Here is a 27531-nt window from a genome sequence, read left to right as displayed (position 1 = left end):
CTAATCAGGTTCTGGCTGAGTTGTATTAATGCATGGATGACCTTATTGGCTTTAGAGCTCTGCTAGTTTATATGAATATTCGCCTTGGCCCGTTCCGTGAGCCAGACCCCTAAGTAGTTGTATGAGGCCACCAAGCTAATTAGATCGTTCCCCAATTGCCACTGTGCTTTCTTTTTCCGTTGGTAGGGCCCAAAGATGATGACCTTGGTTTTCCCTTGGTTGACTGTCAAGTTGTTTGCTGTGTTAAAGCTGTTTAGAGCATTTAATGCTCTTTGTAGTCCCACCTTCGTATGGTCCAGTATGACTGTATCATCGGCGTACTGGAGAACAGGAAGCCTCACGGTTCCTAATCTTGGGGCTATTAGGCTGGCACCTTTTAGTGCCTCTCCCAGGTCCGCCGTACATAAGTTGAAGAGGGTGGGGGCCAGCACGCACCCTTGCTTCAGCCCGTTCTCTATGCTTATTTTGGGGGAAACTGTACAAGCACTTGTTTTGACCCTCACCCAGGTGTCCTCATGTAATGACCTTATTGCCTTCAAAAGATTTGGAGGGATGTCCCACTTTTTTAGTTTCCACCATAATCGTTTTCTGACTACTTTGTTGAAGGCGGTGCTGTAGTCCACGAAGCAGCAAAAGAGTGGGAGGTGGTTCTTCAATGTTGCCTGGGCTGAAATGTGTGCGAGCACCATGACATTGTCCATTGTTGATGCCTGGGGCCTAAAGCCTGTCTGGTACATGGGTATTATGTTTCTCTCTTCTACCCATTTTTCTAGATCGTTCAATAGTAGGCAAGTGTAAGCCTTGGCTTCCAGATCTAACAGGGCGATGAGCCTGTAGTTTGACGGCTTTAGGCGATCTCCTTTTTTGAAGATTGGGACAAGTATGGAGCCCCTCCAGGACTCAGGGTTTATTGCTGTCGAAAAGGAGTAGTTGAAGAGCGTAGTCAGGAGTTTGGCCCAGAATTCCGGTGCCTGTTTGAAGACCGGGGCTGGAATCCCGTTGGGCCCCGTCGTTCCTCATGCTCTTCATGGTTTTGATGACCTGTTGGGTGTTTACCCAAGTTGGTATAGAGTATCATCTACGATGGCCGGGGATCTATTTCCCATCGGAGCATTGTCTGGGCACGGAATTGGAGGTCCTGGTTTTTGTGCCGCTCAGTTGCGCCGGCTCTGCCGACTCCACTTAATCACTTGGTGGGGCTTCCTCGTTGGAGGCCAATACGTATAGCTGCTTCACGTGTTGTATCCAGACCCTTTCTGCAATCCCATTTTCTCGTGATGGGCCTCGGTTGCTCAGCTGATTTATAGATCTCCAGAGTCGTGCTGAGTTTTTTTGTTTAAGCAGGGAGAAGACCTTGAGCCACTTGCTTTCCGTGTCAGCTTTTTTGTGTTCCCAAACCTTCTTCCTGAGTGAAGCCCTCAGTGAGGCAATCGATGCTCCCTCAGTTTAGGGGCATCCTCTTTTTTTGTCTGCAAGTGCTTTGGGCAACTGTCTTTTATGGTCACGTATATCCTGTGGGAGGGTACTTCCTGGTCTATCCGGCTGGTCTATTCTAGGGTTTTGGGGTTCCCAAGCTTGGATTGTAGATCCTCTATTATATTATCCCATCCTTTTATGAGTGAGGGCTCTCTCAATAAGCTACCTTCCTGTGCCTGGTCCAGCCATATTTGAAGTGTGCTGTTGATCTTTTCTGACCACTTAATCCTCCGCAGGACTGTGTGTTTCTCCTCCCCACTTAACTTCTCTATGGATTGGTAGACTATGGCGGGCGGTACATCCAGCTGGAATGCTGCTCTTAGTGGCCTATGGTCGCTTTCCTTCCTGTCTTCCACTTCGAATTCATCCATTCTGGCCGCCAGCTCTTCCCTGATCATGATGTAGTCTATTCTTGAGTCGTCCCAGAATGTGGGCTTGGGCTGCCAGCCGGTCGAGCGGGATCTCTTCAGTTTGTTGGTAGATGTCAGCTTGTGATTGTTGAAAAAATCGTGCAAGGAGTCTGCCCTGCCCAAGCCCCCAGGAGATGTTTCGGTTTTGTCCAGATTTTTCAAGTTGAAGTCCCCAGCAAGGATGACCTGGAAAGTTTTGTGCTTGTTTAGCAGATCTTCTAGTTTCTGTGCCAGAGCCTCCAGTTGAACTTTCATTAAGGACTGTGCAGGGTTGATGTAACAGTTTATTACCAGTAGGCTCGTTGGCTGTTTATTGAGACGTAAGCCTCTTATCTGCACAGCTTGCAAACCGGGGAAGTTCAAGTTGATAGAGGTGACTGTGAGTGCGCACTCATGTTTTTTAAAGACGGATAGACCGCCGGCTGGACGACCGAAGATATTCCTTTTTACGGCTGGTATTTGATGTTCGTAGTACCCTGCCAGAGGAGTGGTGGACAAAGCCCACGTTTCTTAGAAACAGATTATGTCTCCGCTTTCCAGAAACTGCTTCAGGTTTTTGTTCTTACCGATTTTGCTGATCCCTGCTATGTTCTAGGATATTATGGTTAATTTCGGCTTTGACGTTGGTCTGGGCTCGGCTTCTCCTCTGCTAGGCGGCCTGCAATAGCTTGTAGGAGATATATTTGCACTTCCATCTTCGTTGATTGCCATAGAAGAGCTTTGTTGGTGGCACTATTAGTCTCCGTCAAGAATGATTTCTCTGGAGTCATTGCCTCAGCGTTTCGGTCCGGACGCTCCGGTCGGCGTCCTCCTTTGTGTCTTCCTCGTCTTCCTCGTTGCTCCACAGCGCCCTCTTCCTCATTGCTGCACCCTCGTTGCTCCACAGCGCCCTCTTCCTCGTTGCTCCAGATCCAGTATCTTTCTTGTATGATTCTAGAGAATTTCACTCTGAGTTTAAGGCTCAAAGTAACTGAGCCTGAGATTCCAGCCAGTGCCCCCAGATAGGACGGGTTTGAGAGTAACCAGATTGTTTTGCAATGAAGGCTATCAAGTTTGGTATCCTGTGGACGCCCTAGTTCAGGGGTCTCCAAACCGGTCCTGGAGGGCTGGATCCATGCCAGATTTTTTGGATATCCCCATTGAGATACATGTAGTAATTTTAAAAATCTGGCATGGATCCGGCCCTCCAGGACCGGTTTGGAGACCCCTGCCCTAGTTGGTGCTGACCCATTCCTGCCTTGATTACCATTGAAAATACAGTACAAGGCTTGGAACCAATTTTGTTCTTAGCTGATATCCTGACTCAAGACCTGCTGATCTACCCCCTGTAGACCCGTTGAACTGGACACTGACAAGCCTTGGCATCATAAAGCATTTTTGAGTTTGATAGGACTTTATGTGGGTGGTGAATTTATAAAACAAAAGCGTTTTGAAGTGTTTATACCCGAAGGTCAGCAGCAGGGTCTCAACGTTGCTGATTTATTCAGTTTGCATACAGACACACTGAGAAATAGCAGTTCTGTTACATTTATCTTTTGTCTGGTACATTTTGTACAGCTTTGTTTGTAGAATTTATCGGAAGGCCTGCCAAGTCCCAAGGAACAGACAAATGCAACCCTACAGGATAACTTGTCCAAAAGCCTCTTATGTAAAAATTACAGTACCTAGTGTGTAAATGCTGTCAAGACATTCCCAGTTGTAGTAGTTCGGGTATCTGAGATGATGGTACCTTTTCTTTTTTTTTTTGTGACTCTTCTGTTTAATTCATTTTCCATTTTTATTACTTAAAAGTTTAAGTCCTATTCTTTGAGATTACAACACTGACTAGACATTGGATTGGAGTATTAGTTAATGTGTCATGGTATTAGGAGTTTCTTATCCTGACTGCTCATGTATACCACTGAAAGGGTCTGGATTTTTAAAATTCTTTTCTCATTATATGCTTAAGTGTAACCAGTTTTTAATTGTTTTATTTTGCCTGACCGACCTGGGATTAGATAGAGTCCAAAATATTTTTTTACATTAATTTTTTTGTTTTAGCTTTTATAATTTACTTAAATTAAGGTTCACCAGCCTAGGGTCTGTATCTTATTATGTTATTTTAAATGTTATTATATTAAGTTCATGTTTCAGTTTATAAGAACAGTGCAACAGCAGGTGTCCTTTGGCTCTTGTCAGTCCTTCTTAATAAATAACAGGGGTTTACTGCCACCGTCCCTCTGCAGTTTTCACAGCTGTGATGGTCTTCCCATGTTCCCATTGCTTTAGCTGGACAGCGGACTTCTCACAATTCCCGGAGGCTCATAAATGGGTGAAAAATGGGGGTCTGATCATGGACTTCCAAAGATCGCTGCCATCTTGGGTGGCAGCCCCTCAAAAACACATATGGTGTAGTTATCTTAGCAAGTTCACCATGGTCCAAAGTTGTGTGAAACTCCTAGGTAGTAAGACCCAAAGGGGCACCACCGCCTCAAAGATACAGAACTGTGATGCTTTATTGGATAATCACACAGTTCAAATATTACAGGCAAGTAACTTGTCTTTTTTTGCATTTCTGTTGCTTTTTCTAAAAATGACCCTTGCCTAAATTGCAAATCAAAATCTGATCTCTGGAAGCAAAAACATAGCAATACTATTTGTAGAAATTCCAGCCCCTTGCCCAAGGGTGTTGCATATGCTGGTATTTTGTCAAACCAAGTCCCTAACAATTTATTCCTGGGATTCCAGGGTTTGTTTTATGAACCCGTGTGGGATTGTTTTATGACTGATTTACCATCTTTTGCTTTCAGTTCAAAGTTGAGCAGTGGCTCAGGGGCAGGAAGGACATCCAGGCCAGGCAGGACCAGTGACTCCCCATGGTTTCTGTCTGGTTCTGAAACTCTGGGCAGACTGGCAGGCAACACCCTTGGGTAAGTTCTGGTAGGGTTGAAATTTAGCCTTTCTGTACTCTAGTGTAGTAATATGGAAGCAGTTGTACTTAATTGATACTAGAGATTACAGTGCACATGTAGGAGGAGCTGCACCCATTTCTTGGAGAAGGGCAGCAAAGTGTAAGCTTCCTACAAGCATAGGTCTTTGTAGTTTGAAATAAACTTTGCTGATTGAAGAAAGTGTGTGCTCTATGAAATTCTTAATATTGTTTTAATATTTAAACTAACAAATACAGTTCTTAGGTTTTTTGTACTGACATACATTCTCAAGCAACAACTGCATATGGAGTAGAGATTCTGGCCATTTAAGTGTCACAGCCCTTCCAACATCCACAATGCTGTGTTTCCAGCTCAGTCAATTAGTTGAATTTTCTAATTTGGCAGAGATCATCTCTGAATGCTAGGAGACACCCTTCAGGACTTGCAATTTTTTAAACCAAAATTCTGAGTGATGGGCCTTTTTCCTCTCTCTCCCTTTTCACCCAGTCTCCCTCAGGATATGGAGTACAAAACACGTTTCTACAGCCCAAGGTGGACTTTTTTACACCTAGGCTGTGGGTGGTCTTATGACATGGAGTCACGCAAATCTTCTGCTTATAAAATCTAAATAGTGTAGCAAGCATTAGGAGACCTCGCCCTTCAAGAAAACAATGAATATTTTTAAGCCACCAACTTTTGAGTCAGAATGCTGTGTTCCGACCCTCTAAATTTGGTGATGCATTGCCTGCCATTCCTCCTAAGCTTTGCCATTTCTCTATTTTAAAGATGTTCTCTGATGGCAAGGCACATACTGCAGAAGACTGCTACTAAATTAGGCTCATGGAGGGAAGGGGGTGTGGTTTGTTGGTTGATTCATGGTAGGACGTCCAGCTCTGAAAGCAGTCATGCAGCCTGTAGCACATGAATGTGCCACACTGGCAGAATGATTAGCCTGTCACTGATAGCAATAATTTAATCTGCATTGAAGAGCCTTACTTAGGGCTTGCTTTATTGCACCAATTACCAACATGTAGTTTTATAGCATGGCTATCTTAATCATTTAATTAAAATGCCTACATAACCACCACTTTTCCAGAGAAATGGCTGATTCATCATGGAGTTACAAATGATATATTGAGGAACTGCTTATGCGCTGCTTTCTATTTTCTGGACTGCTGGCATCCTTAAAGGTAGTGTCTATTCCTACTGCAGCAGTTTCCCATTTTTTATTGAAACAAATTCTACATTTGATTTTAAAACTTACTAAATATGATTTTCAAAGCTAGTTGCAGAACCCGCTTTTCTTGCATGAGTCTGCTAAACTTTGTGAATAGTACACAAACCTATAATGAACAAGAAATAGAGGTGTGAAAAGTTTGTTTCATGGGCTAGGTTCTTTGTTGCAAAGTCTAAATGTAAGTCACTGTATGCGAGTTATTGCATTGAAGTTTAGAAATTGAATCTTACAGATTATTGGTGCTTAAACTGGTTACAAAAAGCAGAAGTGGTTAAGTTGATCTATGAATGAATCGCCCTTAAAGCTCAAGCCAAGCTGAGAATTTGCTTTACTCGCTCTTGACTGGTCATTGCTCTAAGGCCGTTTAAGTGTATACACGTGTGTGTGTGTGTGTGTGTGTGTATATATATATATATATATATATATATATATATCTATATATCTATATATCTATATATCTATATATCTTTGCGCCATTGTGCCGAGTGGTTGGAAGTGGATTCACTGCCTTTCAGCAGAAGCAAGTAAAAGGGCGTTTGTAAGGCTACAACTTAATTTGTCAAAATGAATTTACCAGCTGCTGAGAATATTTGTGGGAAACATGCGTGTTTACTGAACTTGCTTGAGGCTGTTACCAACCAAGTAACCTCCCCTCAGACATACTAACATCCAGTTCTTTAATTACCTTACTTGAGTTAAGCAGTCTGTTACTAATATTCCCTTTATCTAGAGCATCATTAAGACTATAAATTCCTTTAGAAAATGATCATTTATCTTCATCATTAATTATGATGAAATACTCTGTGACAGTGTGATGTGACCTGATTAGTTACATCTTTCTTAAGTTGCATTCATTCTGTGGTATACTAACACCTGCATGTGTAACCCTCTTTGTTTGTCAAAGATGATTTCTCTCGCAGTTGTGCAGTCATGATTAATTCTTTGCTGTCTTTTCTAGCCTTTCTTAGTATATGTTGAGTACCTGCATGTGTGAAATCTGGCTTGCTTTTAATCTTGTGAAAATGTACGTTCGAGGCATGTGGGCTGCTGAATTCATATCTTAGCATAGATCGCCGCCTAGTGTTGGGTCCGGATGTTTGCACTTTGTTGTCCTGGAAGAATCTTCGAAGTATCACAAGATGGGTGACTCCTCCCCTAGACTACAGTGCGTATGGGCATCTTCATCTTCAGATTGTTTTTTCCGCCATTGGGTTCGGATGCTATTCCTCAACTCCAACTTCGGAACCATAACTTTTCAACTTTCTAAGGCCAAAAGGCCTTCTACCTCGACGGTATTGTTCTCGTTCGGTAAACATCTACTCGATAACACTTTCCATCTCGATCCGGTCGTCGACGCGGGCCGTTGGGCCTTTTCGATGCCATGTGAGCCTGCTGCCGATGGAAAGAACCCCGTTTAAAAGGTGCCCACATTGTCACTCTAATTTCCCACATACTGATAAACATACAGTATGGAACAAGTGCCTCTCTCCCCAGCACAACAAGGAAAACTGTCAGGTTTGAGCTCAGTTCCGGTCGAAAAAGACTATTCGGAACCGAAGGGCTGCTAGATAAGAGATGCAGCGGCAGGCACCGGAACCGGAGAACATTTTCGAAGACGAACATGACCTCCCAGAAGCAGCGGACTCCGACCTAGAAATGGTCACCGTAGAGGACCAGTCGGACTCCGATGACCAGATCACACCGGGGCAAACAGTGAATACCAAGCCCCATACCCCGCTTCCATCTCAAGATAAGGCTCCGGTCGAAGCATCGCCTAAAGGCCTTAGCCGATCTCGAGAAACTCCTTCAGAGACCCCGCCTTCTAGCTCGGCTCCGCAGACCAAAACCAAGCCTGATACCTCAGGAACGAGCTACACTCTTCCCAAAAAGGCAGCTGAACCGAAAAAGGTTGTCGAGCCGAAGAAAATAGTAGATACAAAAAAGGGCGTCGAAACAAAAATTGTCGTCGATCCCAAAAGAATAGTCGACCCGAAATAGGCCGCCGAGCCGAAAAAGAGTGTCAACCTCCAAAAAACAGGTCACACTGAAATTCCTGTCGACCCGAAGAAGGCAGCTGAGTCGACGAAAAAAACAGTAGATCCGAAGAAGGCTATCGAACCAAAAACACCAGTCGACCCGAAAAAAGGTATTGAACCGAAAACACCAGTCGATCCGAAAAAGGTGATCGAGCTGAAAAACACGGTCGATCCGAAATAGGTCGTCGAACCAAAAAAGGCAGTAAAGCCAACAAAAGGGAGTCGCCGAGCCGAAAACAGCAGTATAGCCGAAAGAAGCTCCACAGCCGAAGGCCCTCGAGCCAAAGACTCATAAACAAGTGACTAAGTCAAAATCATCGGCGACAAAACCACGGACAGTTGAAGAACTTTTCCACCCTGATCCAGTGGACGAAGAACAACCCACACTGTATATAGACCCTAAAACAGCACAGGTAACAGTTAACCACAGGAAGAAGAGATCTTTGGACACTGACACTTCTTCCCCCGTTCCTCCAAAGAAGAAAGACTTTGCAACATCTCCCTCAAGGCCTTTCACTCCTCCTTTCTTTCCTGACATGCCTTATGTACCTTACTCCCCCTCAAATTATGATGAGACAGAAAACATATGTATCACCTTTGGCACAAATTGGAGCACGGTGGGATCTGGGGGTATGCTCCTATGCGGATGATATGCAACTTATAATTAGGCTTGGGAAGGGGCAAGCAGACAGCAAACTGAGGCTCCATAATTGTCTAACAGAAATGGCCATATGGATGGCAGACCATTGCCTCAAACTAAATGCGGACAAAACCGACATTTTATTGTTCGGTGAGGCAAAACACATGTGGGACAACTCTTGGTGGCCTGCCACGCTGGGAGACTCTCCGTCACCTAAGCACTCAGCCAAAAATGTAGGCATTACAATTGAGGACACACTATCCGTGCAGGCCCATATTCGAGCCCTGTGTGGGAAAAGTTTTGCCACACTAAAACTCCTAAGAAGACTCTTTGCATGGATCCCTTTGGAAAGTAAGAAATCAGTCACACAGGCCCTATTAGTTAGTAGGCTGGATTATAGGAACGCTCTTTTTGCAGGCATGCCAGACTACCTATTTCAACAACTGCAGGTAGTGCAGAATGCTGCAGCTAAACTAGTATGCAGGAAGGGCAAATACAGCTCCGCCAAAGAATGCTTAAAACAACTTCACTGGCTGCCCATGCGCCAAAGAGCCCGCTTCAAGCTTTTGGGCCATGCCCATAAGACACTCAATAATAAAGGACCCACTATCCTTCAGAATAGGTTACACTTCTACCTTCCTGCCAGACCTTTAAGATTACAACATCTTGCTCTTGCCATAACAAAGAAAATAAAAAAGAATAAAGCAGGAGGACGCACCTTCCCTTACTTGGCGGCACGTCATTGGAATGAACTTCCAGTGGAACTTAGATTAACTACTAATTATAATCTCTTCAGGAAGAAACTTAAAGCACACCTTTTTCCTAAAGACTGACCCACGACAATTGGTTAATCCAGCTTTCATCTTTTACTAGAGTCCTTAGCGCCGTGACATCCTTCGGGATAAATGATGCGCTTTATAAATAAATAAATAGGGGAAGATCCTCAAGATAACTTTGTAGAACCTGAGGATCAGGATATACAAGATAACACATTGGATGACCAAAATGATCCTTTTTATACATACGACCCACAACCCATCCACATATCCTACAAAGCTGTTGCCTACTGACGATACCATTGTCTTTAACCAACTAGTGGATAGGGCAGCTAAATATCATAATGCAGTCATGCACACTGACCCAATAGAAGAGGACTTCCTATTTGACACTTTTCCATTTTCAGAATAAGCGTACGTACACTTCCTAGGTTAAAAGGGGTACTAAAACATGTTCTAGACATATTTAAAGATCCAGCCAGAGCGCGTGTCCTCAATCCCAGAATTGAGAAAGTATAAAGCAGTCCCTACGTTTCCTTCTTATATTAAGTCACAGTTGCCTTTAGACTCATTAGTTGTAGCAAACGCTCGAAAGCGAGCTAATTCACAAACAGGAGATGCTCCCCCCTCCTGACAAAGAGTCAAAGATACTAGAAGCCTCAGGCAAGAGTGGCATCCCAAGCAGCAAATACTTGGAGAATTGCAAACACACAGGCTCTATTAGCACAATACGATAGAGCACATTATGACCAGCTGGAAGGTTTAATACAGCACCTTCCAGAACCATTTAAATCTAAAGCTAATGACCTAATACAGGAAGGCAAATTTATAACAAATGCTTCAATAAATGTGCACTTTAGGCAGCTGACACAGCAGCTAGGTCCATCAACACTAGCGTATTACTACGCCGGCATGCATGGCTACGCATTTCCGGATTTAAGAATGAAGTGCAGTCAACCATCCTCAGCCAGCCAGTTAACCAAGACTTTCTGTTTGGCCCTGCAGTAGATACCATCTTGGAGAAGATGAAAAAAGATACCGATACTGCTAAGTCTATGGGTGCACTTCAGTTTCAACAATCTAAAAGTTCCTTTAACCGCTCCTCCATTCGAGGCTTAAGTAGAGGCAACACATCCCAAACTTCCTCTACATTCAAAAGTAATACCCAGAGGACCTTTATTAAAGGCTCCAACAGAGGAGGTTATAGAGGCAATAATAACAAGGGCAGAGGACGTGGCAGCAACAACACCAGAGCCTCCACCGCCACCAAACAGTGACTTGCTCACACTCCTTCCAGATCACTCAACACCGGTCGGAGGAAGACTAACCCAATTCCTACCAGTCTGGAACGCAATTACCACAGACAAGTGGGTGAGACAAATTATCCAGCATGGTTATTGCCTGGAACTCACTTCTACTCCACCCAACATACCACCCAAACACCGTCCCATGTCCAAAGAACACATCACGCTGTTACAACAAGAGGTAACATCCATACTAGAAAAGGGAGCCATAGAACCAGTCCCTTTTCAACTCCAAGGGACAAGCGTATACTCCCTGTACTTCCTTATTCCCAAAAAGGACGGGTCCCTCAGACCAATATTGGACCTCGGACCTCTGAACCAATACATACTCTCATTTCCATATGATCACTCTTCAACAAGTACTCCCGTTACTCCAACAAGGCGACTTCCTCGCTACATTAGACCTCAAGGATGCATACTTTCACATACCTATATATCCAGCTCACAGGAAATACCCCAGGTTCACAATAGGTCAACACTATCAATTCAAAGTTCTCCCCTTCGGGGTAACTACAGCACCAAGGGTTTTTACAAAATGCCTAGCAGTAGTAGCAGTACACCTAAGAAGGCAACACATCCATGTGTTCCCCCTACCTGGACGATTGGCTCATAAAAGCCAACTCATACGCACAGTGTGCAAACCACACATCTCAGACAATCCAGCTGCTCCACAGTCTGGGTTTTTCCATAAATTACCCAAAATCACATCTGCAACCCTCCCACATACAACAATATCTGGGAGCAACAATAGATACCTCAGTGGCAAAAGCATATCCAAATCCAGCCAGGATAGCCAACATGCAGTCTCTAATTCAAAGATTTCACCCACAACACTCCTTGCCAGCTCGAGTGTTCATGCAGCTTATAGGGATGATGGCCTCCTGCATATTCATTGTCCCTCATACCCGACTTCAAATGCGTCCATTGCAAGAATGCCTAGCACTGCAGTGGAACCAAGCTCAACACCTCCCAGGAATAGACCACTAGATCGCAGATCTACTAAGCAGACACAGCCAACAGATACAAAAATAGGAAATTCACCCTGAAGTCCTACAACCATTCTTCAAACAGTGGGGGCATCCATCCAGAGATAGATCTGTTTGCCACAAAAGAAAACTCAAAATGCCAGTCCTTTGTCATCAGGTTCCCACACCTGTTGTCACAGGGCAATGCGATATGGATGAACTGGTCAGGCAGATTTGCGTACGCTTTTCCGCCAACCCCACTGATTCCATTAGTGGCACGCAAACTAAAGCAACAGTCCCTCAAAATGATCCTGGTTGCTCCCACATGGGCAAGAAAGCCATGGTACACAACACTCCTAGAACTCTCAGTAGTTCCACACCAAAGATTGCGCCTATCGCCACAGCTGTTAACGCAGAACCATGGAGAAATCAGGCACCCAGATCCCAATCAGATGAACCTAGCGATCTGGCTTCTAAAGTCTTAGAGTTCGGCTATCTTAACTTGCCTCCAGACTGTATGAACATTATCAAGGAAGCAAGACGCCCAACTACTAGAGCATGCTACGCAGCTAAATGGAAAAGATTTGTAATTTACTGTAATAACCAAATCAATCCATTAGATGCCTCCATCCAAAACATAATCTGTTACTTGCTACATCTGCAAAGATGCAATCTAGCATACTCTTCCATAAGGCTACACCTTGCTGCTATAGCAGCATATCTCCAAAACAGACAACACCTGTCCCTGTTCAGAATACCACCTATCAAAGCTTTTATGGAGGGACTTAAAAGAATTATCCCTCCAAGGCATCCACCTTCGCCTGTCTGGAACTTAAACGTAGTACTTACCAGACTTATGGGGCCACCTTTCGAACCACTCCATTCATGTGAATTATAATTCCTAACATGGAAAGTGGCATTTTTAGTTGCCATTACCTCCCTCAGGCGAGTGTGTGAGCTACAAGCACTAAGAATTCAAGAACCTTTCATGCAAATACATCATAATAAGGTAGTGCTCCGTGCTAACCCTAAGTTCATGCCAAAAGTTATATCAACGTTCCATATCAATCAGTCAATAGATTTGCCAGTTTTCTTCCAAAACCCGCAGACAGTGCCTGAAAGAGCCCTACACACACTAGATGTAAAAAGAGCTCTGTTTTATTACAGAACTAAAGCTTTCAGAAAGACAAAACAACTATTTGTTGCTTTTGCTCCACAACATAAGGGTAACCCTATCTCAAAAACAGGAATAGCCAGATGGATAGTTAAGTGCATTCAGATATGCTATCAAAAGGCCAAGCTCACTCTAACAGTTCCCCCAAAAGCCCACTCAACGCGCAAAATGGGGGCATCCATGGCTTTCCTAGGAAATATTCCACTCTAAGACATATGTAGGGTGGCTACATGGTCTACCATACACACTTTCACTAAACACTACTGTGTAGACGTGCAAGCAAAGCAACAAGCTGCCGTAGGCCAGGCTGTCCTCAAAACTCTTTTGCAAACTGCTGCAGCTGGTACAGGTGACCACCGCTAGAGGAGATACTGCTATACAGTCTATGCTAAGATATGAATTCAGCAGCCACATGCCTCGAACGGAAAATGCTACTTACCAGTATGCATCTGTTCTTGGCATGTAGGGCTGCTGACATTCATATCGCCCACACTCTTCCCCGGTGCCTGTCACCGCTGCAGTAATTCTTTCTACATACATTTGCATGGTCAGCTCTTACTTTTCTGTACTCCATCTTTGCCACAATGGCAAAAAACAATCTGAAGATGGAGAAGATGCCCATGCGCACTGTAGTCCAGGGGAGCAGTCACCTATCTTGTGATTCTTTGAAGACTCTTCCAGGACAACAAAGTGCAAACTCCGGACCCAACACTAGGCGGCAATCTATGCTAAGATATGAATGTCTATTAAAAGGAACAAGGGTCCTAAGGAGTTGCAGTACAGAAGAGGATGAAGGTATAGACCACAATAAGTACTATACTTTTAGCTCCAAACCCAGCCGGGCGAGGAGTGTTTTTATTTTGAAGGATAACAAAAGATTAATTGACCCGGAGGGGGTCAAATAAGAACATTTAGATAGGGCACAATCCTGTACCTATCCCAAGAACATAGAAAAAATCATAGATTTAAGAGAAATAGTAAGTGGAAAGAAAGGTGAAGGTAATTATCCCCGGCTCTAGCAATAACATCAATTGCATGATTAGTGCTACCCCCTCACTTATGATCTTCTGTTTTTAGACGGCCGGGCAATCGTCCGTAGGCAGTCACACGCCAAACCAAGCCTCCCAAGGACTTGGCAGGTCAGTGCTCCTCTCACCTCCGTTCACCACCACCCCACTTCGCCCACACCAACTGCAATCCTCCCAAATCTTGCCTGGCATGCAGGATCATAATTAGGAGAATCATTTTTGAAATTCACTGCTTCACCGCCGTCACGAGCACCACAATTTAGGCAACTTATGTCTTCGCCTTACTCAAATGAGAGACATCACCGCCAACCTATTATGCACTAGCGCACAAAACCAAGGAAGGAATGACCACTTAATCACCAAGTCACCGCCCCGTCTTTTCACTGTGCTACATGAAAATGCACGCATGTATATAAAACCACGATATGACATCACGACTCACCGGTATCTCAGATAAAGCACCATAAGATGCAGTTAAGAGTGGCCTGTATTTTATACATGGTACTTGCTGAATGTTTTTAACTCTATGATCTCAGGCGAATGCCTTATGTTGTTTCTCTATTCTTTTTCTCCCCTTTTACTTTCACAGGCGTTCGTATTGTAAACAGGCAGTGATTTAAAACAGTCCTGATGATGATCCCGTTTCATTAGGAGCAATAGGGATCGAAACGTTGACGCTCTAAAAACAGTGTAACATGTAACTTATTGTACTTATTAATTTGTATACACTGTTGGTTGTGATTTGCGGAATTGTTCATTTAATATGCAAGCCACTTCTTGGCTCCAAAAATTTCTACTTGCCTGTTAAACCTTCTTTCTTTCCACTTACTATTTCTCTTAAATCTATGGTTTTTTCTATGTTCTTGGGATAGGTACAGGATTGTGCCCTATCTAAATGTTCTTATTTGACCCCCTCCGGGTCAATTAATCTTTTGTTATCCTTCAAAATAAAAACACTCCTCGCCCGGCTGGGTTTGGAGCTAAAAGTATAGTACTTATTGTGGTCTATACCTTCATCCTCTTCTGTACTGCAACTCCTTAGGACCCTTGTTCCTTTTAATAAGCATATGACCCATGGTCCGAAGGCCCCCTTCGGGTTTCCTTGTTCTCTAAAAAAGATATGAATGTCAGCAGCCCTACCTGCCAAGACACAGATGTATACAGGTAAGTAGCATTTCCCTTCCCTGTTATAAGGTGAACCAGTGAAAGTTGTGGAAACACCTGGTGACTATCCTATTGATCTGATTGTGTTGAGCTGGCCCCCTTTTAGATGTTAGAGTTGCAGCTTACTTTTTCTTGATTGACTCCACATGCAAAACAGGTTGCTGTAAGAGTTGAATTTCATTATGGGTTTTTTTAAAAATCAAAGTTGTTTGCCTCTGATCATGGGTTATTGAACCTTCCATAGATGTTCACTTGAGTATATGCTGTTCGTATTTGTGGAGTTAGCATTTGAACTTTGTTGAAGAGTCTATTGCAGCACACTGTTGCCTACATGTGATGCCCTCTTCATAATGTTAAACCTGTGTTCATTGTTGACTGCTTCTGAAGATACAAAGCCAGTGCAAAACGACTTTGATAGCTTACACAACCTTTGAGTTGAATAGTATAGCTGTGTCTACATCATAGGACATTTTAAGGGGTGATTCATTATGTAGGACTCTTCCAGTGGCAGGTTTATAAGTAGTCTAGTGATTCTGTGACCAAGTTAATGCTTATCAGTATTAAGTTGTATTTTTATTATGTTGTGTTTGTCACAGATTTTTTAGATGATCCTTTAAATAATACATGTTCTATTGAGTACTTTAATCTTAGTTTAATGATGCTTTGAACATTCTTTGATTCTCTTTAGATCCCCTGTCAATTGTATTTTGGCTGCACTAGTAATCGTGACATGGTCAAGATAGTAAGAAAAAGCCACTTTCCTCTGTATGCATTTAGATCTTAGTCCTGTGTAGATGCATACTTGATTCTTATTGCAATTCACAGGGACCTGAACACAAGTGTAATGACATACATTTGACTAGAAAAAATATTTGCCTAAGTGACAGAATGTACTTTACTCACTGAAGTTATTCTACATGAGTGCATGTCGAATCCTATTTTTCCTGAAAGTAGCTACTATTGGAGGAGGAAGAAATACGCTATGGAAGCGGGTCTCAGCTTCTGCCCCTGCAGTATTTCTATGATCAATATGGTCAAACTCTACTCCTTTATTACAGGCTTTATGAATAGATGTTTTAGAATCCCTAGCTTAGAGACACCTTGAACAACTGTCTCTCCAAGTCAGTCTTATAACCCTGTCACTGACAGCAACCCTCAGGTGCCAGACTGGCTTGAATATTTCCTCTGTGAAAACACAAGATGGTACTGAATCGACCTTTGGCCTGTGGGAGTAGGCTTTGCTGACTTGCCCAGCGGATGGTTGCTGGTTGCTTGAAGATCCAAAGGCATCCCAAGGCAGCATAGGCCTTTGGCCTGTCAGGCCTTGGCCACCATCTCTAAATTGGTTCTAAGCACTAGAGAGCTGCCATTCAGTATTATTACTAGCATAATTTCACCTGTTCACTCTTGTGCTGTACAGCACTTTGGGTATCTTTGCTACTATTGCACATTCTCTCTGTAAACCAACCTTCATATTGTCCTATGGCTGATTCAGCTTCTTAGAATAGGTTAAACATTGCCTGCTGTTTTCTGAATCTTCAGCACTTGATAGGAATCCTAATTGGTGGGTTTGTATTTGAGATCAGATTCAGTAATTGCAAGAACCTTTCCCCTTGCTTGGTTGCTGACCTGCATTCCTGAGGTCTATGTATTTAATCTTTCAGTAACAGTACTCTGGAGTTGGGGCAACTTTGGAGACCACCACATGTAATGCAAAGAAATTTGCTAATACTTTATCATATAAGAGGCATTTCCAGATGCCCTATGCGACCCTTGACCCTGTTTGCAGGCAGGTCGCTCCCCACGCCGCGTAGCTCCACCTGACTGTGCTTCTCCCCTACATCTTCAGAGTTCGAGGCCCGCCTGGCAGGCCTTAGGCTGCCCGTAACTCTCTCTGCTCCACTATTGCCCCGGTGTTCTCCTTGTAATTTGTGCCCACTGCCTGTGTTTACTACCGTTTTTCTCCCTAACTGTGTCTTTCCTCAGCTGTTGTCCCAGTGTTTTGGTTTCCATATAACTGCGCCTACTGCCCTATAATTGTGTCTGTTTCACATCTTGTGCTCTCTGTGTTTTTTCACCCCCTCCCCGTGCCCCCCCCCACTGGTCCCTCCGCTGCGTCCCCGCCCCCCGCTCCAATTCGTCCGCCGCCCCCCCACCCAGCTGCTCCTCCCTCCCACCTCCCCTTTTATGGCTGGCGCGCCGAAGGCTCACCTAAGGCAGGCCTGTGTGCGCCTGGACCGTGCCCAGCGCTAAAACCCCTGGACCCCGAAGACACCACAACTCCCGACTGCACTACGACGCCAGCACCCTCCGCGCACTCCACGCCAGACAAGAACACTCCTGCTACCGGGCCACTCCGAAGGGCACCCAGGGACCCTTCACCTGCCGGAACTGCAGCTTCACCAGCATCCGACCAGCGAAACCGTCAACCAACGAACCCAACCACCTGAGGTGCATCCTCCTCAACACTCGCTCCGGCCGCAAACACACCATCGAACTCTGGGATCTCCTCGACTCAACCGCCCCAGACGTCGCCTTCCTGACTGAGACCTGGCTGAACCCCTCCTCAGCCTCCGACATCGCCATAGCCATCCCGGAAGGCTACAAGATCGCCCGCAGAGACCGCACCAACTGAGCAGGAGGTGGAATTGCCATCGTCCACAAGAACACCCTCAGCGTCTCGACCAGCACCAATGACATCCTCCGCACCGCCGAACCCCTGCCCTTCCAGATTCACACATACCCCAATACCACCCTCAGAGGAACCCTAATCTACAGACCCCCTGTGTGAGAAGTTGGCCCGATATGCAGCGTTCGCTATTCTAGCGACCACTATGTATCGTTTCAAACGACCCTTATGGTGATTGGTTGTAAGTCAACCTTAGACCAGCTATCCTAGTAGCGTGGATACGAGCAGTCTTCGGGCTAAACTCTAGAGGGCGTGTTAAGCCAGCTGTAATACCATCACATACCCCTTGAACCCCAAGTGAAAGGACACCACACAAGTGTTATGAAAATAAACAGTATATTTATTAGAATCACAACAGCCCTGTACTCTTTATGAGGACAGGGTACTAAGCACAGAACCAAAGCTCTTAGAAAATACTTCAAGTGCACAATTTAAAACACGTGCCCGAGGGCACGGAAAGTTTAGTGGTCTCGGGCGGACCCGATAAGGCAAGTCGGAAGCGAGGGACTCGGGACCCTAGAGTAAGGAGGCTATGCAGGCACCGAAATGCCGAAGTTACCTAGCCACGAGGGCTGCGGCTGCACAAGTCTAACAGGCGTCGGGGGTCTTCGCTGACGAGCCAGGAGCCGGAAGAAAAGGAGTTGCTGGCCGGCGACCAGTGATGAATAGTTCGTAGAGATCCAAGCCCGGATCAGTGATTGTTGATACCTGAAAGCAGAGGGGACCAAGTTCGTACTACTAGCCAGTAGTCAGAGGGTACCAGGAAGGCACCGGTTGGCCGTCACCTCGACTAGGTGAGTGGGCGACGCTAGGCTCTGCAGTCTCACGGACCAGGAGGCGTTGTCGGCGACCAGGATGGAGGTGCGAGCTGTCCCACGAAGGTTGATGCTGTCGGCGTCGCTGGGCCCAGGATTGGGGCAACAAGCCTTGACAGATCTCAGGGCCACGTGGTGGGCCTAAGATGGCGTCTTGAGTGGACCAGGAGGGTCCGGGGTGCTCCTCTCGAAAAAGGGAGCAAGGGCCGATCTGGAGCAACCAGACCAGCAGCGTTGGTTGTCGGATGTCGTCAAAGAAGGGCACAAGCCAGCGGCTAGTGACCAGACAACGTGCTGAGCAGCGAGCAGAAGGGCCCCACGCAGATCGTGAAGATGCTGGGAGACTGCACTTCGGTGCTGGAGCTACTCAGGGTCGGGGCTTCTCGGACCCCAGAGCACTCACCAGAGAATTGCTTCGATGGTCGTGCTGATTAAGAAAGCGTGCAGGTTTTGATGATGGCCGGTCCCTCGAGGTCTCGTCGCACCCACAGATCTCAGCTGAGCTGACGACTTGGGTAGAGGTCAGAGGTGCCAGGGAAGCCGGTTCTCGTCGAGCTGGGCCGTCGGATCCTTGAGGAAGGACTTGCAGCAAACCGCAGAGTTCTTAGGTGGTGCCTGCGGATGCAGGGTGACTACTCCTTAGCCACAAGGGAGAAGTCTTGAGAAGAGTCTCGAAGTCCTTTCGTAGAAAGTATTCTTGATTGAAAGATGATCTAATTTGGAAGGGTCCCCGCTCCGGCCTTTATCCTAAAGAAAGGGGTGGGTACATGACTAGGTCCTGCCCCAAGGGTGGGACCAGGAAGGGGGTAGGTACACCCCTCTCCCCCTGCTGGACTTTCCCCAGCTTAGGGGCTGCGCGCCCCTGGAACTGGTTCTAGCCGGCAGATGCGTAGTGAGCACCGGGGTGCCACTCCGCAGTCACCTTCTCGTAAAGCCCTACCTACCCAGAATACACAAACCCTGTCTGGGACGGTGCGAACACCGCCGTTGACAGGAAACCCTTTGTCCAAGCTCTCCTCGCTGGAAGGACTCCCAGCAGCAGGAGGTCAGACTCGTGTCTGTGGTGGCAGCGTCCATTTTGTGGAGCTGAGGCTTCAGTTAACTTTAACCGGGGTTCACAGTTACGTACATGTCGTGTCCCTCTAGAAGGGCGGAATGCTAACCTCGTCGCCAGAGTTGGTGAGGGGGCAGCATCCCGATTCGTATGACACCTTACTCGACATGTCTTGATAACGCGATACCGAAGTTACCGATATGATACGCGTTATCATGGAACAGCCATTGGGTCTTGGTTCCGCAAGCTGCAACCGGGCTCGGCTCGTGCCAGAGCCCAATTCACACGGTTCCATGCACTCTGCCTTCAGGATTGTCAAGGCCTGCCATAGGAGTGACTGATAGGAACTCGGGTGTCCATTTTAAGGTTAGGTATAGGGACACTATACCTATAGCAACGGGCGAGTACGCCACGTGGCCCCAGCTGCCGTGCAGCCAGTTGTGTCAGATTTAGATGGCCATCCAGGGGTGGCATAATACATGCTTCAGTCCCTGGTAGGCCCTGGGTACACCGATGCCCTGAGTTACAGGGTCTGACAGGGTGGCCCAGTTCCAATTGGGTAATGCACCTAAGGTACACATATCAATTTAGCGAGAGAACAGCTAGGCTGTGGGTCTGATTGGCAGGCCCACAGCCCAAGAAAGTCGTAAACCAGTGAAACAAAAGCAAAAAGTCCGGGTGATCATAGGATTGCAGACCCTACTCTCCTACACCCTGGACCCTGACCACAGTTCAGGCACTCCATCACAGACTTCATCAGCACGCACGCCCTCGCCTCCACAGACTACAACCTCCTCGGGGACCTGAACTTCCACCTCGAACAGCAACATCAACTCCACCACCCTGATCGAGAACCTCTGAATCAAACTGCTTGTGACAGCACCCATCCAAGCCGCCGGTCACACGCTAGACCCCATCTTCTCCGCAAGCCCCCACGTCTCCTTCAACCACACCACCGAACCCCACTGGAGCGACCACCGCTGCGTCCATTTCACCTTCAGGAAGTCCACCACACACCACCGCACCCAACAGATGCCTCGTCGCTGCTGGGGCAAAATCACCGAAGAGCAGCTAGCCACCACACTCGCCAAGAGCCCACCAGCTGACCCCACCGAACCAGACACCGCTGCCTTAAACCTCCAACAGTGGATCAACGACTGAGCCAACACTCTTGCCCTGCTCAAGACACCCTCCAACAGCCACACCAGCAAGAAAGCCACCTGGTTCACTGAAGACCTCCAGGTCTCCAAGCATATATGCTGAAAACTGGAGAGGAACTGGCTCCGCGAACGATCACCAGACTACTACGCAGCCCACAAGAACGCCACCCGCAGACACCATCAACTCATCAGAACCACCAAAAGGACCGCATTCAAGGACTGCCTAGACAACAACGCACACAACAGCAAGAAGCTCTTCAGCATCGTTAAGGAACTCTCCAACCCCAGATCCAACAACAAATACATCCCCCCTTCGCAGGACCTGAGTGACTCACTGGCCACCTACTTCCACAGCAAGATCGCAGAGATCCATGACAGCTTCAACGCCACGACCGCCCCGCCAACCACGGAGAACACCACCCCGCGACCACCAGCCACCTGATCGCATGGTCCAAAGTCAACGACTATGACACCATCAAAACCATGAACTCCGTCCACTCTGGATCCCCGTCTGACCCATGCCCCCTCCACGTCTTCAACAAAGCCAGCACAATCATCTCCGGAAAGCTATCAACATCTCCTTCGAGACAGCAACCTTCCCAGGGAGCTGGAAGCATGCCGAGATCAACGCTCTACTCGAGAAGCCCCAGGCGGACCCCAAGGACCTCAAGAACTTCTGTCCCATCTCAAAGCTCCCGTTTCCGGCGAAGGTCACCGAGAAAATCGTCAACAAACTGACCCGCTACCTCGAGGACAACATCATCCTAGACCTATCCCAGTCCGGGTTCCACAGCAACCACAGCACCGAAACCACCCTTATTGCCGCCACCGACGACTTCAGGACCCTGTTTGACAACGGAGAAACAGCAGCCCTCATCCTCCTGGACCAGTCAGCCGCCTTCGATACGGTCTGCCACCGCACACTACGCACATGCCTACACGATGCCGAGATCCAAGAGAAGGGCCTGGACTGGACCACATCCTTCCTCTCAGGCAGAACTCCGAGCGCCCGCCTCCCACCCTTCTGCTCCACCGCCACCGAGATAATCTGCGGCGTACCCCAGGGCTCTTTCCTCAGCCAAACGCTGTTCAACATCTACATGGCACCCCTCGCCCACGTTGCCCGACAGCACGACCTTTACATCCTCTCCTACGCCGATGACCCTCATCTATCTGATCATCGCCCTCACCAAAGACCCTCACACCGCCAAAACCAACCTCCACAAAGGAATGAAGGCCGTCGCCGAATGGATGAGGAACAGCCGACTGAAGCTGAACTCGGACAAGACGCAGGTCCTAATCCTTGGCTCCATCCCGTCCGCCTGGGATGAATCCTTGTGGCCAACATCACTGGGAACAGCCCCGACACCCACTGACCACGCACGCAACCTGGGGGTCATCCTCGACTCCATCCTATCCCTGACTAAACAGGTCAACGCGGTCTCCTCATCCTGCTTCAACACCCTACGAATGCTCTGCAGGATCTTCAAGTGGATCCCCACCGAAACAAGAGCAGTCACCCAGACCCTCGTCTCCAGCAGGCTGGACTACGGAAACACCCTCTACGCAGGAACATCATCCAAGCTCCTGAGACTGCTGCAACTCATCCAGAACCCCTCGGCACAACTGATCCTCTACATCCCCCGCCGCAGCCACATCACACCCCTCCTGAGACCTACACTGGCTCCCCTTCAACAAGAGGATACTTTTCAAGCTCCTCATCCACACACACAAGGCCCTCCACAACACCGGCCCAGCTTTACCTCAACAGACGACTCGGCTTTTACGCCCCTACCCGCAATCTCCGCTCCGCTGGCTTCGCACTTGCCACAGTCCCCCGCATTCAAAGAACAACCACCGGCGTCAGATCCTTCTCCCACCTCGCTGCCAAGGCCTGGAACACCCTCCCCACCTACTTCCGGCAGACCCAAGACCTATTGGCCTTCAGAAAACTTCGCAAGACCTGGCTCTTGACCAGTAGCAGCACCCCCCCCCCCCCCCCCCCCCCCAACCCCCCCAACCCAACCCCTTGCCTTGAGACCCTCACAGGTGTGTAGCTCGCTTAACAAATGTCCTGATTTATTGATTGATTTATATGCTAAAGTTAAGTCTTGCTGAGAGACCCTCGACCTTAGAGGTTCTGGCCATTCCTTTCCCACTCGATCTATTAAACGAATCTGAAAGAGACACGTTAGTGATAGATTCCTTACCTTAGAATATCCCCAGGCGTCAGACTGGATTCGGAAACTTTTGCGTAGCAATACCCCTGCGCGTCAGTAGGCGTCGTCTGCGGCTCCGCGTCCGTCGTCGGCGTCGGCGTCGTGAGCTCCGGAATGACGTCGCCGGAGTACTTAGACGCCGCCCATGCGCGCTGACGTCAGTTCTTTTTTTTTCCGCACCAGCTAGCGCAGATCCGGAAGAAGCTCTACCCCCAGTCACTTTTTGACTGAACTTTTTTTATCTTTTGATCTCTCATTTTTGTCGAGTTCTCGACTCTATCGGTGCCAGAGATGCCCGGGTTCAAGCCTTGCTCGAAGTGCGATCGACTCATGTCGGTCACGGACCCCCATCGCCGGTGCCTGAAGTGCTTAGGCCTCGACCATGACGATCGGACCTGCTCCGACTGCCGGGCCCTGACGTCGAAGGCTAGACGGGAGCGGTCCCGCAAGCGTCTCGAGCTGAGGCAGTCGGCCCCGCGCTGCACCAGGTCCTGGTCCCGGTCCCGGTCCCACGGGAGGTCGAGGGACAGGTCGCGAGGTCGGAGTCATCGAAGCTCCGGAAGTGGACACCGATAGTCTGGTTCCAAGTCCTCAGGTAAGAGGCATGAGAGGTCGGAGCGACGTCATCGATCCTCCGACCAGCCCCGACGCTCGCACGATGCGGCCGGAGGCTCGGGCGACACCGCCCATGCGGCTCCGCGGGAGTCGCAAGCGTTGCCGCCTGCCCCATACCTTCGGGTCCCTGGGCACGGCGCAACGCCGGAGGAGGTCGAGAGGTACCTCATGGCCATGAGGGCCCTCCCTCCTCAGTCGGTTCCCGTGGCGCCTTCGGGCCGATCGGTTCCGTCTGGAGGTCCTTCCGGGTCGGGCGCTTCGGCCCCGACGCCGTTGGGTGCTTCGGCTCCGACGCCGCTGGCGACTTCGGTCTCGGCACCGCAGGACCTCGCCGGATCCGGGACCTCGCCGGTCGACCTCACGACCTTGCCGGCGCCGTCCCTTCACGTGTCGCCCCCCGGCATCCAATGTGGTTGCCGCCCCCAATGTTTCCTGCGGTCCTACTCAGGCGCCGGAAGGGCACCGCTGGGCGCCGATTCCGACAGCCTTAGGGGATTTCTATCTCCACGAGGAAGCCCTGTCTGCTAATCCTGGTTTCCAGGACACAGGTGACGAGGAAAATTGGGAGGGGTCCGAGGACCCTCTGGCACAGGATTGCCAGTCACAGCAGGACTGGACATATGAGCTTGGGGAGGCCAGTGGTATTGACACATTGCCAGACACTGGATTTACCTCACCTCCGACTGTGGCTTCGGAGGCGGGTTCTACTTATAGCGTAGTGTTGACGAAGGCAGCTAAGGCCTTAAACCTTCAGCTCCCCGTCGCGGCCGTGAGGACTAATCTCCTCACTGAGGTCCTCAAACCGCAGTCCAGCTCCGTGGAGCCCCTGCTGCCGTTCAATGAGGCCTTGTGTGACGTTCTTGTGGGCACTTGGTCCAAGCCCGCCACAGGCCCGCCTGTGGATAGGAACGTGGCCAGACGCTACCCCCCAGCCCCGGGCGACCCATGCTTTTTGTCCACCCATCCCACCCCCGAGAGTCTGGTCATCCAGGCCTCAAACTCCCAGACCGCATTCCCGTCGGCCCCGCCCGACAGGGAATCCAAGAGATACGAACTGTTCGGGAAGAAGGTTTTCTCGTCTGTTAGCTTAGGGCTGCGGTCTGTGAATACCGCCTGTCTCTTGGGCCGCTACACCCACACTCTGTGGGACACGGTTGTGGAGGTGCTGCCACGATGTCCGGAGGAGGTCCAGGCTAAACTCAGCCAAGCCCTTGCGGACGGCCGAGATGCAGCACGCTTTTCTATCCGGTGTGGGCTGGATACAACGGACTCACTGGGCAGGGCGATGGCAACGACGGTGGCGGTTCGACGCCACGCCTGGTTGAGGTCCGCCAACTTCTCAGCCGATGTCCAGGCCACACTCCTGGACATGCCGTTTGATGGCCGTCGCCTCTTCGGCGACAAGGCAGACCATGCGCTGGAACGTTTCAAGGACTCCAGGGCTACGGCCAAGTCCTTGGGCCTCACGGCCCCACGCCAGCAAACTGGTGCCTTTCGCTCCTTTCGTGGCCACGGAAGGGGCGCCCCACCATGTACCATCAGCCACACGCCCCAAAATGTCCAGCAGCGCGGTGGCGGACGTGGAAACCGCCGTGGCGGCGGTCGGGGACTGCGGCGAGGCCAGTCCACACCTCCCTCAGCAGCACCTGCCTCAAAACCTTCCTAGTCCGAGTTTTCAGGCCCATGTGACGCCTGTGGGGGGCAGGGTTCGCCATCACCTCTCCCACTGGCGCACAGTCACTTCGGACAGGTGGGTGCTGCAGATTGTCCGAAGGGGCTGCTCCCTCCCCTTCGAGGCATCCCCTCCATCCATGCCACCGCAATGCCACCGTGTGTCGGGGGATCACTTGCAACTTCTGCAAGAGGAAGTCACGGCCCTCTCGGCCAAGAGGGCCATCGAGCGCGTTCCTGGGCCAGAAGTAGGATGTGGATGTTACTCACACTACTTTCTGGTGCCCAAGAAGGGCAAAGGGGGCCTACGCCCTATCTTGGACCTGCGGAACGTCAACGGCTTCCTCCGGAAGGAGAAGTTCAAGATGCTGACTTTGGCTCAGGTCCTGGCTGCCCTGGACCCGGGAGACTGGATAGTAGCGTTGGACCTGCAGGACGCCTATTTCCACATCCCCGTCCTGCGGGCCCACCGGCGTTACCTGCGGTTCACGGTAGGCCAAGAGCACTTTCAGTTTACCGTGCTCCCCTTCGGCCTTACCAGCGCCCCACGGGTGTTCACGAAGGTGATGGCGGTGGTCGCAGCTCATCTGCGCAGGCAGGGGGTATCAGTCTTCCCCTACCTCGACGACTGGTTGTTGAAGGCGGGCTCGCCCCAAACAGTCGTCAGCCACCTCCAAACTACGGCCGACCTCCTGCACCTGCTGGGGTTCTCCATCAATGTGCCGAAGTCACACCTGTGTCCCACTCAGAAGCTCCTCTTCATCGGAGCGGTTCTCGACTCGGCGCAGTTTCGGGTTTTCCCGCCCGAACAGCGGGTTCGGGATATTCAGGCTCTGGTTCCCATCTTCCAGCCGTTATCCCGAGTCTCGGTCAGGTTGACACTGCGGCTTCTGGGGCTGATGGCCTCCTGCATCCTTCTGGTGCATTACGCCAGGTGGCGGATGCGGGCTCTGCAGTGGGACCTGACGTTTCAGTGGGCCCAGCATCAGGGCAACCTATCCGATCATGTCTTGATCTCGGAGGGCACTGCGAAACAACTGCAGTGGTGGCTCACGGACCGCGACTGGGTCAGTGGCAGATCCCTCTCCCTGCCCCACCCGGAGCACGTAGTTGTGACGGACGCGTCCCTCCAGGGCTGGGGAGGCCACATGGGAGAGGCGGAGACCCGGCTCCATATCAACCTGTTGGAGCTTCGGGCGATTCGTCTAGCACTGAAGGCATTCCTCCCCTCTGTCCGGGGAAGTGCAGTGCAAGTGTTCACCGACAACACCACCGCCATGTGGTACTGCAACAAACAAGGCGGAGTGGGGTCGTGGACCCTTTGCCAGGAGGCTCTGCGCCTATGGCAATGGTTGGAACATCAGGGCGTGACCCTGGTGGTTCAACACCTGGTAGGCTCTCTGAATGCCAGGGCGGACGAACTCAGCCGTCGGTGCATGATGGATCACGAATGGCGTCTGAACTCGGACGTGGCGCAAGGTCTCTTTCAGCAGCGGGGAGAGCCTTGGTTAGATCTATTCGCCACAGAAGAGAACGCGCAATGTCATCAGTTCTGCGCGTTGGAATTTCCAAGGCGGCACTCGCTCGGAGACGCTTTTCGTCTCGAGTGGAGCTGCGGTCTGTTGTACGCCTTTCCGCCTATACCTCTTCTGCCCAGAGTGCTGAAAAAGATCAGGAACGACCGGGCCCAGGTTATCCTTGTGGCTCCGGACTGGGCACGAAGATACTGGTATCCCGAGCTACTCGGCATGTCAGTCGATCCCCCGATTCGTCTGCCTCTTCGGGAGGACCTTCTGTCGCAGCAGCAGGGTACGGTCCTGCACCGAACCTGTCCAGTCTCCACCTACAAGCTTGGAGATTGAGCGGCGACAGTTGAGGCCATTTGACTTGCCTCCTGAAGTCTGTGATATCATTCTGGCAGCCAGGCGTCCCTCCACAAAGTCGGTATACGCCTGCAGGTGGAACAGATTTGTGGCATGGTGCACAGCAAAGGCTGTAGATCCTCTCTCTGCACCCCTTTCGGAAGTGCTGCTCTTTCTTCTTTCCCTTGCCCAGTAGGGCTCTGCTCTGGGCACTCTTAAAGGGTACCTTTCTGCTTTGTCCGCCTTCTTAAGGCTACCTGATCAGCCTTCTTTATTCAAGTCCCCTATTGTAAGCAGATTTCTGAAGGGCATCAAGCACATGTTCCC

The 27531-nt window shown here is 49.2% G+C and overlaps 1 protein-coding gene across 18 annotated transcripts in view; it reads left to right on the top strand.

Annotated features, from left to right (window-relative positions):
• UBR5 (ubiquitin protein ligase E3 component n-recognin 5) overlaps positions 1-27531 on the top strand; it is a 2064863-nt gene that overhangs the window by 210695 nt on the left and 1826637 nt on the right. For 11 of the 18 annotated variants that reach the window (XM_086966077.1, XM_086966080.1, XM_086966078.1 and 8 more), the window contains exon 5: positions 4676-4795. The exons of the other annotated variants lie outside the window; for them this stretch is intronic. In XM_086966077.1, coding sequence (XP_086822203.1) covers positions 4676-4795 — 120 coding nt within the window. The remainder of the gene's footprint in view (positions 1-4675; positions 4796-27531) is intronic. 18 annotated transcript variants of the gene reach the window in all.

Source organism: Lissotriton vulgaris, chromosome 4_1 (assembly GCF_964263255.1).
Source record: "Lissotriton vulgaris chromosome 4_1, aLisVul1.2, whole genome shotgun sequence".
NCBI classification, from domain to species: Eukaryota; Metazoa; Chordata; class Amphibia; order Caudata; family Salamandridae; genus Lissotriton; species Lissotriton vulgaris.
Note: the sequence above shows the minus strand (reverse complement) of the source record. Positions and strands in the feature narration are given on the sequence as shown.